The sequence below is a fragment of the Capsicum annuum genome, chromosome 1 (assembly GCF_002878395.1).
Source record: "Capsicum annuum cultivar UCD-10X-F1 chromosome 1, UCD10Xv1.1, whole genome shotgun sequence".
In the NCBI taxonomy this organism is placed as follows: domain Eukaryota; kingdom Viridiplantae; phylum Streptophyta; class Magnoliopsida; order Solanales; family Solanaceae; genus Capsicum; species Capsicum annuum.
The window spans coordinates 41696094-41714394 of record NC_061111.1 but is presented as its reverse complement, the minus strand read 5'-3'; the positions used below and the strand labels follow the sequence as shown (position 1 = coordinate 41714394).

The 18301-nt window shown below is 36.3% G+C and overlaps 3 protein-coding genes across 4 annotated transcripts in view; 2 read left to right on the top strand and 1 right to left on the bottom strand.

Annotated features, from left to right (window-relative positions):
* Positions 1-3702, top strand: part of LOC107872660 (peroxisome biogenesis protein 16) — a 5769-nt gene extending 2067 nt beyond the window's left edge. Inside the window, exons 2-8 of one of the 2 annotated variants that reach the window (XM_016719294.2) lie at positions 955-1012; positions 1411-1627; positions 1721-2019; positions 2109-2377; positions 2965-3032; positions 3142-3203; positions 3323-3702. In XM_016719294.2, the coding sequence (XP_016574780.1) occupies positions 955-1012; positions 1411-1627; positions 1721-2019; positions 2109-2377; positions 2965-3032; positions 3142-3203; positions 3323-3384 (1035 nt within the window). In that variant the 3' untranslated portion in view covers positions 3385-3702. Of the gene's footprint in view, positions 1-954; positions 1030-1410; positions 1628-1720; positions 2020-2108; positions 2378-2964; positions 3033-3141; positions 3204-3322 lie in introns of both variants that reach the window. The other variant, XM_047395813.1, reaches the window with a different exon arrangement.
* Positions 3703-4745: 1043 nt separating this feature from the next.
* Positions 4746-5605, top strand: LOC107854183 (transcription factor TCP9). Its single transcript, XM_016699178.2, has one exon. It carries the CDS (start codon positions 4814-4816, stop codon positions 5456-5458), a length of 645 nt encoding a protein of 214 aa, XP_016554664.1. The 5' UTR covers positions 4746-4813; the 3' UTR covers positions 5459-5605.
* A 427-nt stretch (positions 5606-6032) lies between these two features.
* Positions 6033-16697, bottom strand: LOC107872649 (phospholipase D gamma 1). Its single transcript, XM_047395801.1, has 11 exons — positions 16518-16697; positions 14567-16430; positions 13786-13902; positions 12947-13141; positions 11692-11940; positions 11530-11598; positions 11034-11181; positions 8892-9040; positions 8567-8734; positions 8045-8242; positions 6033-6602 (listed from the first exon to the last, which is right to left on the bottom strand). Exons 2-11 carry the CDS (start codon positions 16235-16237, stop codon positions 6309-6311), a joined length of 3258 nt encoding a protein of 1085 aa, XP_047251757.1. The 5' UTR covers positions 16238-16430; positions 16518-16697; the 3' UTR covers positions 6033-6308.
* Positions 16698-18301: the final 1604 nt, after the last annotated feature.

Sequence of the window (18301 nt, the reverse complement as noted above, 5' to 3'; positions counted from 1 at the left end):
CCCCCCCCCCCCCCCCCCCCCCCACACACACACACACACACACAGAGTAGCTTAAGATCATGTTTGGTAAATTAGACTATTGGTCTATCAAACTGAAGAAATAGATCATAACATTATCAAGTTTTTGCTAAGGCTAATTGAAAATTATTACTCCCTCTGTTTCAATTTGTTTGTCTTATTGTCTTTTTTTCTTTTTTTTTGGCAACTCTTTAATTCCAACTTTCCACATGGCATGCTTAAGACCACATGATTAAAGTGTATTTTGGCACATTCTACATATTCTTAGTTTAATATCACAAGATTCAAAAGCTTTCTTTACTTTCTTAAACTCTATGCCAAGTGAAAACCATACAAACAAGTTGAAATGGAGCGAATATCATTTTTCTGCACTACTCACCTATGATGGGAAAAAATTGAGCATGCATCACTTCAGTCGTGACAGAGATGACACTTCTGTTTATGCCTTCCTGATAACATCACTCGCTAAACCACCAATGACAGGTGATATGAAGAAAGTTCCTGAGTGGTGGCAAACATAGGGGTCCCATCTTTGCTCCATTCTTTTTAAAGATTTTCAATGTACACAAATGAAACAAACGTCTTTTCCCTCTTTTGCCAGAATATATACTCTAGCGTAAAGACAATCGTTAACAAATTACATGTATTCTCTCACTTCAGTTTTTCCATTAGAAATTAGATGGAAGTCTTAGTATGCTCTCATGTTGTCTAGTATAGTGCCTGATCAGAACATAAAGAAGAGTTTTCCTGGTCTCCCTTTTCAAAAGATTTGTTTGTTTTTTACTTTTGGTTCCTGCACTCTTTGTCATTAGCGGCATTCTCTTTTACTGATGAAAAAAGTTTTTTCATTACTTTCATTAGCACAGTTTGATCATCAATTGATGAAAATCTAGGAGATGTTGATAAATGATAATCTGGTTTCTAATGTATAACCAGGGAATGACATGGCTTCTTCCAGAGCGGTTTGCTGCATCTGAAATCGGGCCAGAAGCAGGTTTATTTGAAATTTTGGTAACATTGAGCTTCTTCTTTATGCTTATAAAACTTAAAATAATATACATTGTTTCTTTTCGAGATACATCTTACTTACCATTATTATCTTCTTAGAGGTTGTCAAATAAAAAATCTTCTTAGAAAGTAATGTTCTAAGAATGCACAAAATTATCAGTTACTATTTCTGGTTTCATCTTGTAAAATTTTTTGCAATTTTAACCAATCAAAATGAGTAATGGGTTTTCTGATTCTCTTAATATTATGTTTTTACTTCCCTTTGTAAGTGTTTTCGTGAGCGGCGTGTAAATAGATAAGTAACTTATTAAAGTTATTGGTTTAGCTATGTGGTTTTCCTACCCCACATGGTCAGGTTTATTTATTGCGTCCTATTTTTGGCAGTCTCCTCGGTCCTTGGAATGGTTACCACAGTAAATGAGCACATTATAGAGACAACTCCAACTTCGGTGCATACAAGTTCTGCAGAGACTTCTTTTCTTCCTTTGTCATTGTGCCTTACCTTGTTGAGAGACTTGGAAACATTAGTTGAAGTAGTAGCTGAGCAGCTTTATGGCGAAGACAAAAAATGGAATTTGATTGTTCTTACAGAGGCTGCCAAGTAAGTGATATCTAAGTTTAGCAACTTATTTAGCTAAACATTTGGTTAGATATGAATAAATATTTGTACCACTATTTGTCTTGAGGATGCCAGGGTGTGCGTGAGGCTAGCTGTTTTCAAAACTACAGGATATAAAATGCTTTTGCTAGGTGGGGAGACTGAGAACTTGGAAAATTCAGATGATTTGAGTCCCCAAGAAAGCATGGGGCACTCAAGGAAGCCTATCCAAAATCAAGGATTGGGTGCCAATCACCATCAGGGTTTGAACTCGTGGAATCTTGAGGGTAGGGCGATGTCCGCCTTAAGTAGCTTTGGTCAGAATGCTAGGACGATTTCTGAGCCGACTTGGCTGCGTAGGGTTCAACAGCATCAAGCACATTTGGAACCTCCAAGTAATTGTTGGTTCTAGCTAATTTAAAACCTTTTTCTTCTGATGATGACACCATCATTTTCTAATACTAGATTCCTTATGTTATTACAGCTAAGGTAATCAGAAATCAGAGTCTGTCAACCTTCTTATTCGAGAAGGGTATTCGTGGAGGATTATTTGTGACTGGGGAGAGTATGTTTGTCCTCAGACCTCTTATTTATGTCTTGCTGTTAAGGAAGTATGGAACACGGTCGTGGTTTCCTTGGTTCATCTCCTTGGCTGTGGACCTCATAGGAAACGGCATTCTCTCAGCCATAACAATGTCCCAAGATGGCAGGAAAGATCAGCATTTTCAATTTTCTAAATCTGAGAAGGACGAGGTTAGAATATTATAGATCATTGCACAACTTTTCTGTATATACAGCTCAGAGTAATTTTGAGGTCCACTTCTATTATCCTAACAGTACCTCATCTTTCCCCCCAATTTAAAATATCATCTATCTCCTTAAAAAGGAAAAATAGGAGGTGTACTATTTCGTTACCAAATCTTATATTAAGCATTCTGCATTGTTGCTTCATACATTTTTCTTTCAATGTTAGATGGAACAGTGTATTATTTGGTGTCTCTCACTCTGTCTTGGCTATCCTGGAAATCACAGTTCTTGAACCAATCTGCATATCTTATTTTGATAATGGCACTTTTTTTTTTTTCCCAATTCTCCCTGGTGATTCGTACTTCTAGCCTAAGGCGGAGGTCCCTTTCCACATGGAATCCTTCACTTGTCAATCTGTATTTCTTATTTCGTCTTGGGGAAACTACGGATTCTCGTTCCAATTTCTTGTTTTCGTACCTTTTTCTTCCCTTTCAAGATTCATCTAAATTATTCAATAGCTTTTTACTTTATCTATTGCAGCAAAACAATTTTGTGTCATCATTAAATTATATGTTTTACTCCAAACACTGCAGTTAAAAAGAAGGAAGCTGCTATGGGTGCTTTACCTCATGCGAGATCCATTTTTCTCCAAATACACCCGGTAAAGACACTCTTTTTCTGTCATTTTCTGTTATATGCTTCATAGAAGAAACACAGCAAAGAGAATTATCAGATATCAAAGCAATGCTAATGTCTTAAAATTATTTCAGGCGAAGACTTGAAAGCACTCAAAAGATCGTAGAACCTGTTCCTTTAGTTGGATTTTTCGCAGGTAATTTTTAACAGACTTTCCTACCAAGTTTCAGGAGTTAGCTTCATCTGACATTGTTGATGTAATCATGTAAACATTGACATTATCCTTCTTGACAAAAAGATTTCCTTGATGTGCAGAAAAACTTATTGAACTCCTTATTGGAGCCCAGACTAGATACACCTATATGTCTGGTTCTTGAAAGGAAGCCACTGAATGTGACAGCATTCTTGTTATTTGACAATGGCGAAAAAACTTTTTCTCCTTTTTCAGTTGTAGTATTTTAGTATCATAATCAAGGAAAGGTGTAGTGTTTTGACGTTAGAATTAAGAAAGTTGTATAATTTTGTTTTTATCCATCAGTGCATCGAGTTTCAATGCATCAGATATAGCAGTAATCAAAACCTATTGCTGGCTATCTGTTTAGTAAGAACTGAATTATGTAGGTGAAAAGTCTGAAGAATATGTATACTATCATTAGTAACTTGCATTATTTTTCAGTTAAATTTCATTCATTATAGACTGGTAATCCATAATTATCTGCTGATAGTTAATATTATCCTTTACTGACAGTCTCGGTTGCTAGTGGGGCCGAATAGTTGGTCATTCAGTTTTTGTTCATTATCTAAAAATCATTATTCATTGTTTTGTTACCTAAAAGTTATTTAGCTTTGTCTTATCTTTCACAAAAGTAACTTTGTGGATGACCATCCATGAAATTTACTCCCGTGTGGAATGGTATTTGAACTTTATACATAGTATAATTTTATCGATGCAGAGTATTCACTTTATACAAAAACAGGTGCGTGTCTTACAAATAAAGTAAACCAAACATGTAATAATCGATTAAATACAACGATGGTAAAACTATTTCTTAGTTAAACGTGGGTTAGCTAAGTTAGGTGAAGTGGGCTACAAACACAATTTGGGACCATTTAGTAGATGGGTAAGTTCCCACCTCTAGTAGTCTCCTATATATGATGGGAGTTTGGTCTTCTAGGTGAGCCATTCCCAAATAGTAGTCCTATAGATGTTGGTGGCGTTCTCCTTTTATTTTTCAGGTTAAGTTTTAAAGTCCATTTTTTGTAAAAGAATTTACACGATAAATATATTTCATGAATATAATTTGATGTAAATATCGAGCATGAATGATTAATTAGTTGGGGCTGTTTTCAATTTTCAAACTGGTTTCCAAGGCCTATTCAGTTCAGACCAACTTCGTTTGGTTTCCAAACTGAAGTGATAGAAAGTTATCAACAAGAAGTTCCATAGCTTTAAAAGTTTTGAACTTGCCTAGTTTTGATCTAAAGCACCAGATTGGTCCATCACCTACAAAGCCCCAGTACTCCTTGCTATCCTTCTTAGCCTTTTTCCCCAATTTGAATATTACGATTTGTAAATAAGTATTGTTGATATAACTTGGTAAATCAACCACGAAATCAATGCATATAATCATTCACAATGTAAATAAAAATAATTACTTCGAAAATATTTAGCATGTAGTTAATTTATTTTCGAATCTATTACGTGTAAAATTGACTAGAAAAAAAAACATTTATTGGTTCTACAGAGTAGAGTACTGGTCACTGTCAGCACTCTCTATTTATAAACACACTGCATGCATATCTGTTATGGAATCTAAAAACATTGAGTCCTTCATGGCAGCTTCACCGTTGAGACGGCGGCGACAGGTGGCTCCACCATTAATATCTCCCAAGAAAGAGCCTCATGAAACAGCTGCGAAACCACCCATTATCAAAGTCACACTACCCACCCCAACACTGAAACCTTCAGTACCACCACCACCACAGCCTTCACCCCCACCGCATAATGGAGGAGGTAGGAGGATAAGACTGCCGGCAGTATGCGCCGCCAGAGTCTTCCAGCTTACTCGTGAACTCGGTCACAAAACTGATGGTGAAACTATTCAGTGGCTCTTACAACGTGCTCCACCGTCCATCATCTCCACCATTACTGGCACTGAAGATAATAATAATCCTTTAACACGGAAACGCAAAATTTGCAGTAACGTTGTTAAACAAAAGGATAACCATCCGTTTACAACAAAACTACCCAACAATGTGGCAACAGTTTTAGCTCCGGTGATGCCGATAGTAATGTTGGCCGTTCCGGCAAGTATGGCGGCGGCACCATCAACGGTTTGGTTAGTTCCGCAAACAGCATTGATGCCATTAACAAGGCAAAGTGCTGGTGTTAGTGTTAGCCCAGCTGTTGCTTTATTGGATATTTCAAGTGCGTCAGTCATCTCAAAATAAGAATAGCTTTAGCTTATTTCACTCTGCCAAAAGAATAATAAAGCTAAGATCTAGTTTACTAAATCCCATTTATTATTAGATGTATTTTTAAGAATTGGGCATAAGAAGCAGCTAGTTTTCTATAATATAAAAGCAGATGGAAACAAAGTACTATTTGCCACACTTATTATTTGTGACTTAAAAATTACTTTTAGCATGATATATAATCAGTGGCCACTGCAGTATGGTAAATGTTACTATTGCTACAATTGTCGGGGTGCATGCTATGATGTACATTAGGCAGCGTTTAGACATGAATAAAGTGCTATTTAAAAAATATTATAACAATTTGAAATGTAGTTTGTAAAAGAGTATTTGAAAGTTGTTGTTGTATTAAAACATGAATATCCTATTGAAGTTTTGCAAGGAGCTTATTTTGACTTGAAAAAACTGGGTGTTTGGTCCACTTATCAAACATTGTTAGATTAACTAGTTCAATCTATGGCCAATACATAACCTATACCACTCCACGTATAGGTTCCAGAGCATAAATTTATATTTAAGGAAACCCATCTGATTCACACGTACCCAAAAATAATAAAAAACAAAAAAGAGCAGCCACTTTTTATTTCCTCAGATTAACTAGTTCAATCTATGGCCAAAATTCACAAATTGTTAGATTTTACAAACTCAAAATCATCAAAAGAAAAAAAGAAACTGCAACTGTACAACTTCTGCTATACTCAACATTGTCATCATACTCCTCTGCCTAACCGTTAACTATATGAATGGATCGAAAACTGCTGTAGATACTAATCAAGGACGTATAGTACAAAATCTCTACTAGTGATATAAAGAGAAAAATGGAAAATCAAATGGTGAGATTTTCTGGAATTGCCAAGAATGATCCTACTATGTTGCCACCAACATCTGGGAAATTTGCACATCCCGGAAGATTCTTCACCTTGCCTTTACGCTCAACTTCAACTGGGTATTTTATGAGGTGCCCTCTCATTTCTGTTACTTCATCAGATGAAAACAGTTTCCAGTTATATTCACCCATGGTCCTAACCCGTCTTACACATTCTAATGACTCCGGCTGTCTAAAGATATCCTCAACAACTCCAAGATGCTCCGCCCACAGAGACATTCTATATCCATGAACCTGCACAAGATAAATTTGCACAGACAACGATAAATAGATCAGATGCACACACACAATCACTGCTTAATGTTGAATTCACCTCGATGTGATTAATCAAAGTAGGGGGAATCACAGAAACATTATTTTGCAAATACTCCTAGTAGTATGTAATTACGTTTTCTAAAGCACAACTATTGCAACATAAAATAACTCAAGGTCCAATATTGAATTAAAAAATGTAGGAGAGATTAACCAATTTAAGCTTTGCTCCACGTGTTAAAAGAAAAGACCAAAGGCTTGGAGGATTCATCAGCAGATATGTTATTCGGTCTCAGTTTGCAATTGGCATGGTAGACATGCGTACTGTACAGGAAACTCGATAATTTATTTACAATGTAACTTTGCATTACGCAAGAGAGTGAGCAAGTATCTAAAGATTTAAAAGTGTAACAATTAAAGACCTCATGATTCAATTATTGTTCATTGATCATGTCCCCAAAGGAGATTAAAGAGTTGGTTGTCCTAAAATCTTCTGATTATACAAAGGCTCAAAACAGTGAGATTAGACGAGATGTTGTGGGGAATAAATGCAGACAACTAATATATCTAAACTGTTTTTCCCCCCAGGAAAATGGCATATTAGAATTATGACTAAGATGAAACACAAATTTAAAATAGAACAGGTGAAAAAGTGGAATGCCATGATAGTGTAACGCAATAGGAAGATACCTACTAAAGAAAGGCAAATTTTATAAAACAGTAATGAGATGAGCAAATGTTATATCCGAATAAATGTTGGAAATCTGTGATTCTACGAACAAGATGTGTGAAATTGAATTGAAATTTTAAGATAGATGAGAGGTCATAAAACAGTAGACAAAATTACACTTATATAGTTACATTAGATCTCATGCTTTCCGGAAGTATTTCTCAAGTGACAGATATTGTATGTCAAAGTAGGAATAGTTGTGAGGAAATCTCAGTTTCACAGAAAACTTAATTCGTTGAGAAAGACAAATTTCAGTAAGTATGTTGAAAGGGCCCAAACAGAGCAGAACTAACATCTATTGCCGACCCAAACTATTTCAGGTCAAGTATAATTAATTGAATGATTGATTGCAATAACCAACCCAGTGTAATCCCACAAGTGGGACTGGGGAGGGTAGCATGTATACAGACCTTACCCGTACCTTGTGAAGGTAGGGTGGCTGTTTCTGAAGACCCTCGGCTCAAGGAATTAATTGATTGACTGAAACTAGTAAATGACTGATTGATACTAAGGCACATAAACAAGCACTGTTGCAATTCCTCTTTCTCAGAGTGCATAAGTTGGTTCATTTATATCTACAATATTAGGTAGCACATGGATCAAAAAAGAATCGTACGATGTTTAAGTCAAATGTTTTTCCTGGACTGAAAATGTAACCAAATTATTTAGCACATATATGGAATTTGCTAATCACCTGTCCATAGGGTGTTGACTGTCTTCTTGCCCATGTATGATGAGGTTGATATGCTCCCATTGCAATCTCGGTGTCTCTAGTTCCCTCCAGAGAGCGCTGGTTGATGTTTGCAGATCCCAATATCACATACTCATCATCCACAATCATGCCTTTAGAATGAACATAAATCATGAATCTTCGGGATTTTCGGCTGAATGCCTGCAACAACACATTCAAACCATTAACTCAGTAAGCGATCAATAATATGCAGTGCATGACAAATTGAGAGCACAGTACAACATAGGAGGGAACTTAAGAGACAAAACTGGCCACCTAGTAATTTCTGTTTTAAACAGGGTCTGTCCTTTAAAAAAGAAAAAAGAAACATCTTGCAGAGGCACAATTAGGGGAAAAAAAAAGAAAATTATAATAAAATGCAAGTAAAGAGAAACTTCAAAGAATAGGTAAAGTGGAATAACTGGTCAAGATATAAATAGAATCTTTCAGATTCTTTTTAAGGATAATGGAGGTCATTCCATGTACCTGAGGAGTGTTTGCAGCAGCAGGCCTTTCATTTCCCTCTACTTTACCAGCCTCGCGGTTACCAAGACAGTAGAAGTTCAAATAATCTTGCGGAGAGTATGCGTTCTCAAGCCCAACCTCCTCTAAGGCCTTGTAAATAGTCTCATACATCATTTGCATTGTCTTGTTCTGCAAACCAAAATAGAGACATGAGGTTTCACTGACACAACTTGTAACAATGTGAGAACAGTCATTAGTCGATAAGCTGAAAGCATGTGTGATTTGTTACTATACTTAGCATGGAATGATTCCGCACCATCAAGGCAAGCAGTTTAAGTAGCTTTACCTGCCAATAAAGAATTCTCTGTGTAGCAGCCCCAGTTGGATTACCCTCTGGCCACATTGGGAGGACAATGTATGCCGCAAACCTCTCATGTGCTCTGATCTTTTCAGCTATTTTAAGTGCAATTTCCATGGGAATCAGATTATTTGCACCTGCAGCACACAGGTCATTCAACTATTGGAATTGCTTTGATGACCGGAAGATAGCTATATTACTTTCCAAGATAAGTAAAACTGTTAAAGAGATAGTCATTTTGCCAAATAGAGATTCACCATTAGTGTTAGATTAGCGGAATACAACTTTTCTTTATGATCGAGAAATCAGTCTGGGCCAACTCTTAGGACCAACCGCAACCTTCAAAACTCGGGGGATAATGGGCCCGCCTCTCTGCCCTTCTCCACTTAAACACCGAGCTTAGTCCGCATGCCGCAAGGGTCGAACCAGTGACGTAAGTCACAAGTCTCTCAACCTTTGCCACTTAAACTAAGCCCCAATGGACTAGCGGAATTCCACCACACTCTAGTTAAAGATTTTCATGATAAATGATTGTTTAAAATGGTAAAATAATGAATGCGATCAGGAATGCCACTATGTTGCATTCAAAAAACTTCAGGAACATGACCTATAGCTAACTAAACCCTCCTTGGCTCCTCCATACCATCAACCACCCAAATAGAGGAATATGCCTCTTATCCTGTTTCTTTCATTTACACTGAGATGCCTTCTCAGTTGTCTTTCCAGAAAATATTCACTTGTCTGTTCTTTAGGATTATGCTCAAAATGCTAAGTAATATCATTATATATATGTTGAGTTGAGCTTAAATTGATTTTGATGATTAAACGAACAACTACAAAAGAACCAGGTATCTTGGAGTTACTGGTTATGCTGCTAACTGGATTGCAGGAGTGTTAGGTAGATATCGAAAGAACCAGGTCTTTAGAAGACTGTTAATCAGAAGCTGCAAAACTGATTCCTATTGCAAGTTGGATTCCTTGAAGAATTTGGTTTATGCGCTACACACGTTGCATCAGGGAATTCGTGAGAAACAAGGAAATATTGATGCACGTGTACAAAAGGAACAAACATAGGAAATAGATGAAAACGTGCGGACGTCGAACCAAATAAGGAAACCAAGTTCAAGTAGGATAGGATTCTGTAACCAAATCCCAAATGCTAAGTTACATCCTTATGTGTCATTTACTTAGATATGGGAAAGCGTGAAATTCTATTTAACACGTCAATTTATCTGATCTGATCTGGCAAATATAAGAAATTTTTGTCACTTCCAGAACTCCCTCAGCCCAACCCTTCCCAACCCGAAAAAATAAAGAAGTGAAGCAAACAAAAGGATTAGGAAGAAGATATAATAACCATAACATATAGAGCGAGCTGGTTATGTCAAACCCAAGGACATAAGTTATTTACGTGATTCATGCAGGTGTCTCCATAAGTAATCTTCAGTGGATCTAAATCAACTGCCAAAAAGAGAACTAGTGTATACGCACAGTTAGACCCATCAGAATTTACTATCCATACTCGTGTGCCTGCAAAATCAGACAAAAACTTGCGGAACCTATGCACGAACCCAGCCATTATTTGTTGCCAAAGCTCTTATGTCTCTAGCTAGTTCCAGATCCTATCCTTGCAGAGTTGCAGTGTGCCAAAGGGCCACTGTCTCCCACATAGAGAGCTGCCCTCCCAATGAATCCTCTGCATATGCAGTTGATTGGACTTGAAACTCAGGAATGAGCTGGACATTGGATCTATTAGTGGGTAACAAGGATGTAAAGGTACCATAAAAGCTATTGTGGCAAAGTAGGAGTATCTAGTCAGAAATGCAAATAGGTCAAGAATAGTAATTTTTCTATTTTTTTGATTACGGTGGTTTCGAGGCCAGCTTTCCTGCATCTCAACTATTCTATCGGGTGTTTGCTACCCCCCACAAGCACAGGTATCGACTAATCATCCACCAAGGCTTGGACAGATGAGAAGTCACCTAATGTTTCTGCCTCCACTGAGCATGAACAATAAATATTTAAATCTACTAAATGTGCATAAGTAACAAATAACAATTATGGATTTGCTAATTCGACGTATCCGGTCATTGACAAATATTTATACAACGCATAAAAGCATCTTCTCACCAACATCTTTATGCTGACTCCAGTTATACGAAGAACCAATGAAATATTGATTTTCAATGTAAATGAAGTGTTGTGCAGCACGAATGGCCTTCACATATGCTGTGTGTATGCTCATGTCAATAAGTACATTTTTCCCACACACCAGGTTCTGCAAGAAAACAAAAGGAGTATACTTTAAATTAGTAAACAGGTAATTCCTCCGTCCAATTTTGTGTGATGCACTTTGCCTGGCCACCAAGTTTAAGAAAGAAAGAACGAACTTGTGGTTTAAAATAAGCCATAAATATTTGGTTGGGTATAAATTACCTCATCTAGGTCAAAATGGAAGTTTTAAGTTGAATTGTTTCTACTATAGAACGGTATTTGTTCTTTTTGGACAGATTAAAAAGGAAAGTGCATCACATAAATTGGGATAGAGGAAGTATATGTTTTGGTGCATGCAAAACAATCCGTTACCCCCCCCCCCCCCGCCACCACAATCACCTATCCTTCTCACCTTCATTGTAGCTTCTTTAGGATCCTTTGGAAAGCCTTTGACTGAGTTTGAGTCAATCGAACGAAATATCTGGTTAATAATTGAAAAAGAATACATGACTCTTAGCTCAAAGAAAACACATGAATTAAACTTCTAAATTGTTGATACTAATAATCAGTCAACCTGTACATGCCAACCATTAGGATCGTCACTGCTCACAGATGGAGCATCAGAAATATCAAGAATCTCAGGCAGCCTTTCAATTCGGAGCAAATCATCATCAAATGACGTCTTCAACTTTCTAAAGCCTTGAGGCTTTGAAGCCTTCAACCAGCGCTCCTCAAAGTTTCTGAGAACATCATATGCTGCTGGACCATCAATTTTAGAGTGCAAGTCATGCCATGGTTCTCTTGGACAACCAGCTGTACTCCCCTGTTAAGTACAGGTATGGATTACTATCTAAGAAACATTTTACTTGTAGGTGAAAAGGGTATTTCATGAGAAGAGAACTTCTTCATCCACGAAATATATCGAAAAAGAAAAAGAAAACAATGAAAGGCAAGTAACAAAACAAAAGCCTAGAAAAACAAAACTAAGTTGATACAGTTCACCAGTGATCAGTATGTAAAATCTTCTCGTAGTGCAAAATCGAATTATGTAGACTAAGGATAAGTACTAAGGCAAGAAACAAAATGTCAATTGAGGAAGATGTAGAAAGACAAGTCTCATTCTCTTCTTTTGGCCAAAATTTTTAATCTGTTCCGAAGGTTGAAAATGGTGTAAGATTGTCAGCGGTATTGCTCTAAATCAGTCTTCCAGTTTCAAAATTCTACAACGGACTTTGACCAGATGATAGTCAAAAATCTGTTTCTAATATTATTTGACCAGATGGTTCTCATTTAACTTGCTGAACAGGAACATATAAATAGGGGAACAGTGATTTTCATATCGAAATCAGGAAGAGATTTTCAACTAGATGGTTTGGTACAGGAACCACAAATGACAACAACCTGCTTTCTGGTTATTATCAGAATTTATAACAGCTCATAGTTTTAATAAGCTTTTAAAGAAGACGGGATTGACTAGTTGAAACCTAAACTTACAGTTTCACACACACAAAAATAAAAAATCCAACTATTGTAGATATGTATACCATTATTCTACAATAGCTAGGGTTGGCCAAGCTCAAAGATATTGAAGAAAGGTATTGAATTAATAAGTAACCATGTTTTTTAAAAAAAAATTAACAAATTTTATACTGTACATGTTACTGATAAATCATATATACTTGCAACTTGCAAGTAATCAAGAAAAATGCATTGCGAAGATAGCCACACTTGTTCATATAACAACAATATGCGGTGGAAAATCAGAAAATTAACAACAGCAATCAATGTCTCCGCAAACAAGCTAAAGGATATTAAGGATGATAAGTTACAGCATAAGTAGGGTTATGATAGTCCTCAGAGTGCACTGTCTGCAGTGTCCGAAATAAAGGATGCTCCGGAGTATCATATCGCCCATCACACAAGTCAAGTCCTCCAACAAATGCTATGATTTTTCTTCGATTGTTGCCCGCATCACCATCCAATATCACAGTTTTCTGATGATGTGTATAAATTACTCCAACTTCCTGCACACCAAAACTCACAAGACATTAGGCTTATAGAGGATTAAAGATAATTAACTTAATTGAAGTAGTCTAGCAATACAACAGCATAATGTGAAATTTTTGTACAATAGACATCATAAATGTACCTTAGTGGTTACGACCAAAAGTTTTCAACTCTTTTAACATACTGTGGGAAGAGGCATCTCATAGAAAAACAATATCAACCAAATTGTTCTATTGACATGATAAGGGACTCGGGGTGCACCTTCAATGATTTGTACAGGGATATGCCAGCAAAGAAACATAGTGGGAAGGAAACAATGGAATGAAATCAAACGAGATTTATAGTTTGAATAAACTTTACTTTGTGGGGGTTTATTACTTAAATGCTCCTCGCATAGAAAAGGCAATATGGGATTAATACGAGAAGAAACTATAAGCTCAGCAAAACAATATGGGAAAAGGAAGTTATCCATCCACTGAACAAGGAAGGTAAAATCAAAAATAATATGCAAGTATAAACTATTGAAACAGTGAACGATGCTAAATGGTAAGATTTCTAATCTAGAATTGGCTACTGATCTCAAGTAACTCTTCTCGATAATTGGTCTCATGTAACTTACCACACAAAGAACTATTCAAAGAAATTTCAAAATCTAACTTACCCTCTGCTTGACCCAACTGTGACGCTTCCCTGCTACTCGAGGACAAAGCAGCACTTTCACGGAAGAATGCTTGAAAAAACTGCGAGTCTCTTCATCATGGGTTGCCATAACACCATCCTGCAGCTCAAAGTTAACAATTAAAAACGACATTTTCGTGATGCCTTTGGGGACAATCTAGAACAAATAACCAGAAGATAAAAACAGAATTTGGTTAGAGTGCCACCACTAATTAGCATTTTAGAAAAATGGTAAAATATAAGTCCGTTATAAATAATCTTATTGAAAAAAATGGGTATCAAGATATGCATAGGCCCTAAGTATAACGGAATCACAAGCAATCTTGCACGTCCAGGACATGGATTCTTTCCAGTTGTCTTAGTTGATGCACTAGTTTTACAGGCAGAAAAAGATAAGCTTGCCATTGACTGTAATTTGACTTAGCAGTCGCAAAACATTAACGTAAAGCAGACTTCTGATTTACTTTAATAATAAATTTTCTATGAATGTATCTATGGTATTTTAACTGATTAATGATTAGAATTCTCAGTAGAAGGGTTCAACAAATGAGTAACTTCAACAAATGAGTAACCAACTGCATATAGGCACATGATGTGTGTATCATTTTAAATGATTTTTTGGAAAAGGAATATAAATAAACCTATATCTGAGGCATGTTAATACAAAAGTCAGAATTTCATTAAACAATACTTATATGATGCTCGAGTATTCATTTTATGTACATACAAAAGTCAGAAGTTCATTAAAAATTATACACATATACCGTTTTATAACCAAGGAAGCTTCTTGATGTAGGGTCGTCCCATACTAGAAGCAGCACCCTAACACCTTCTTGTGACTTTAACTTTAAAAGATCCCCTAGAGTGTGTTTTTCAGCAGAAGCATCATCTCGAACAAGTTTAACTTTGTGCCACACTGACCAACCTGTAATGTAGATCAACCGTCGGGCTTGATGTATGGCATCAAAGATGTCATGCCAGCACTTTCCATGTACATATTGCATTCCATGGTCAAGCATCAAATTTGGAAGGTATCCATCGGGCACATGAGCATCTTGATACAGAGTAACTGTTCCACCCATCCGTAGTGGAAAATAAGTTCCAGGAACCCCATAATATTCAGGACCAGCACCAACTCCATGATTGTAAGTACTTAATTGATCCATTGGATAATATTGGACTGATATCCTCAAAACTGCTCCAGGCTTGCAAGGTTTTCCACTACTGCTCAGGATCGGAAAGAACCCCTCTACTTTACCCCCTCCATATATCTGCTCTAGAGGGACAGACACTGTCCCCATAAGCTGAGAACCTACTATATCATCATCCTTGACCAGAAATTGTAGTTCCGCAGCATGGTGTGCAACAGGGACATTGAAATGTTGCATCCACACAGGATTTTCGTTATTGTTTATGACATAAGTCCGGCCAATCGTTGCACCAGCTACATTAATTGAGACGTAAGGATCACTTGTGATCTTCTTACTCATTTGCCCAAACATATCCCCAATGGTTTTGTGGAACATATCCATGTTTGGGAGATTTTTTGCTTCGTATACCCATATTTCCAGATTTCCATGTAAGAGCAAAACTTTTAAAGAGCTTTTAGAAGGCATGAATGGCACGACCTGCATAGCTTGAGCATTCTGTGGTTCAGGACATGGAGTAGGATAGGTTGGTTTTGCAGACTCCGCTTCCCACCTTGAAAAGGAGGAATTAGGGTGTCCATAAATATTCCCTTGAGCATTGTAGTTCGGGGGAACAGGGTTCTGCCCAACGTGATAAGCAGGGGAACTGGGAAACGATGCTGATGCAGGGGCAGGATGAGAAGCAGGTGCAGAAGGGTGATTTTCAGACAAATTCATGTTTGCTACGAGATCATGGATTGGTGGATAAGCTGAAGGGCGACTGATGGAGTCAGAACTACTAAAAGATGAAACACTATCTTGGCGATGATGATGAGAGTCATGAACTTTGGGTGGTGGATGACTCTCCAAAGGCCTTTCTGGCCAGGAATGCTGATAGTGCTGAGGTGCGCCATAACTACCTTGACGTTCATGAGTAGGGACAGTAGATGTCGGGGGAGGCGGATATGGTTGGGGTGGATAGGGAGTTGGGGCACCATGTGATGCCAGACGATAACCATAGTCAAAAGAACTGGAGTGATGGAGAGCAGGTGCTGGAGGTGCTGATGGAGCTGGTGGATACGAAGGAGGGGCACCATGATAGTTATAATGACCAGAATGTTGAGTGTTGTAAGGTGGAGGATATTGAGGGGATTGATTGGGATACGGGTATCCACCAGCACCTGGTGGAGGATATGCACCAGTACTAGGAGGTGGGTATGGTTGATTTGTAGGTGGCGGAACATTAGGAGGGTACCCATAACCAGTGTTATATGGGTATGGATGTGGAGAATTGTTATAATTGTCCATTACTAGTATACACTATTCTTATTCTTTGATGTCAACTAACATACAAACTGATCAAATCTAACCAAAGGGCCTATCCAAGATCCTCAATTTTGCCCAAATTCAACACACCCCTTCTAGAGGAAATACACAAAATTGATCATACAAAGAAGACAATACTAAATGGGGTTCTTGAATCTTGAACTCTATTCACAATCTGAAAGAAAAATAGTAACTAATTCAGCAAGAAAACGGAAAAGATCAAGAAAAGAAAGTACCTTCAATAAAAGAAGAAGAAAATTACATAGAATAACAGGATCAGGTGAGAAGGTGGAGATTCCAAAAGGACACCCAATTGAACTTTGTGTGCCACAAAAATGTCAAAATTGGTGCGTGTTGTAACGCTGTTAAGGTGTTTGTGAGAATGAAAACATTCAGGGTGGGTGCCGTTATTTTGACGGAAATAGCAACCCGATTTGACGGTGACTCGCTTTTTCTCAACCTTTGCAGGTTTCATTTACTTAACGGTGTCTGTTTCCCAAACTGGCAGTTACATGCAAAAAAATAAAAAAATAAAAAATCGAATGCGCCAAAGTTCACACGTTTAAGTCTTACTTTTCATAGAAAATAAAAATAATATCATAATACTTTTATTATAAATTTTTTTGATATTTAGTTAAACTCTTTCTTGAAACTCTAACAATAGTAAAAACTCCTTCTCGTACTATAACACAATAATATTCACAATATAGTCTTATTTATGAAAAGATTTTCTCTCATAATTTTTTTTTTTTTTTGATTTAGTTTTTAATACGTAGATCGATTGGCCAAATCATCTCAATAATATTATGATTTTTCTTTTTAATTTTGTGTCATTTGAACTATCATTATATTAGTTTACAAACTCTAAACTTTCGCATAATGCGCTTTCAATTTCGAACCCAACAAGTCGAACAACAAAAATTTATTATATATAATCTTACTTGCATTTCTACAAAAAATTATTTTCACAATTTAAATTCGTGAATTTTGAAATTTAGTGAAAGCATCTTTATTGATTACATGACAGTTTCGTATAAAAATAAAAGAAATTACAAAGTAAATAAAAAACCAAAGACTAAGAATTTTCAATGAGTTTGATTTTGTCATGGTATAAAATCCAAGATTTGTCTTGTGATGGCGTCACTTCACACTTGTCCAACAATCTGGTGAACCACTCTAACTTTAATTGCTTATTGTACTTTTAATTAGAGTGATTAATCTTAATTAATCTTGAAATCAATAAACAGGTTAGATGATAAACTGTTCACGAGTTCAATTAATTTAGCTCTTACATTTGGTTATAAATTGCCAAAAAAATAAGTGGTGTAATGGTGACGTTACTCGATCTATACATATGTGGTGTTTGTATTCATTTTAGGTAATAATCAACCATGAATATGATAAAGAAAAAGAGATGTAAAAGCTAAACTCAAGTCTATTAAGCTATTTTTCTTTTTCAAGATTACTATCACTATCAAAATTCGTTTCGAATAAATAAATGTAGCAAATACAATTGGATTTTTAAGTATGAAATTGAATTCTACAGAGAGTTTAAGCACTTGCTTTTGATTATAAATGTAGAATTGTAGGGTGTTCTGAACATACAAAGAAAAATAAAAGTAATTATAGATAAATTTACTTGTATTTAAAATTTATTTACATGAAAAAAAGGGTTTCAAGATGAACCTTGTAACGAGAATCGTAATTCAAAATTTCTTCAATAAAATAAAGAATCTATGTATGTCCACAACGAGATAATTTACTCCCTGAATTTGATGTAGTACTCTCACACTAAAAATTTCACCCAAATGATCGCATATATGTTATATACAAATTAAGGTAATCGATTATGTATAAATAATTATATATATATAGAGAGAGAGATAACGTATCAATATTGTATAATAGTGTATAATCATGTAAACTATGAATTAGGATATATATACATTCATATAAACTGGTTGTACAAAATTTGTACATTACAACAGCTCATTTTCCTCAATGAATTGATTTTTTTCTATTTTGATCAATTCAAATCTCCTCTAA

What these genes read in the sequence shown, in the direction of transcription:
- LOC107872649 (XM_047395801.1), bottom strand. Translation starts at nt 16,237, where the DNA reads ATGGACAATTATAACAATTCTCCACATCCATACCCATATAACACTGGT. An exon ending in GCTTCCTTGGTTATAAAACG is followed by an intron (nt 13,903 to 14,566) that starts GTATATGTGTAT and finishes TTTGAGCTGCAG; the next exon opens with GATGGTGTTATGGCAACCCA. An exon ending in ACAGTTGGGTCAAGCAGAGG is followed by an intron (nt 13,142 to 13,785) that starts GTAAGTTAGATT and finishes TTTGGTGTGCAG; the next exon opens with GAAGTTGGAGTAATTTATAC.
- LOC107854183 (XM_016699178.2), top strand. Translation starts at nt 4,814, where the DNA reads ATGGAATCTAAAAACATTGAGTCCTTCATGGCAGCTTCACCGTTGAGA.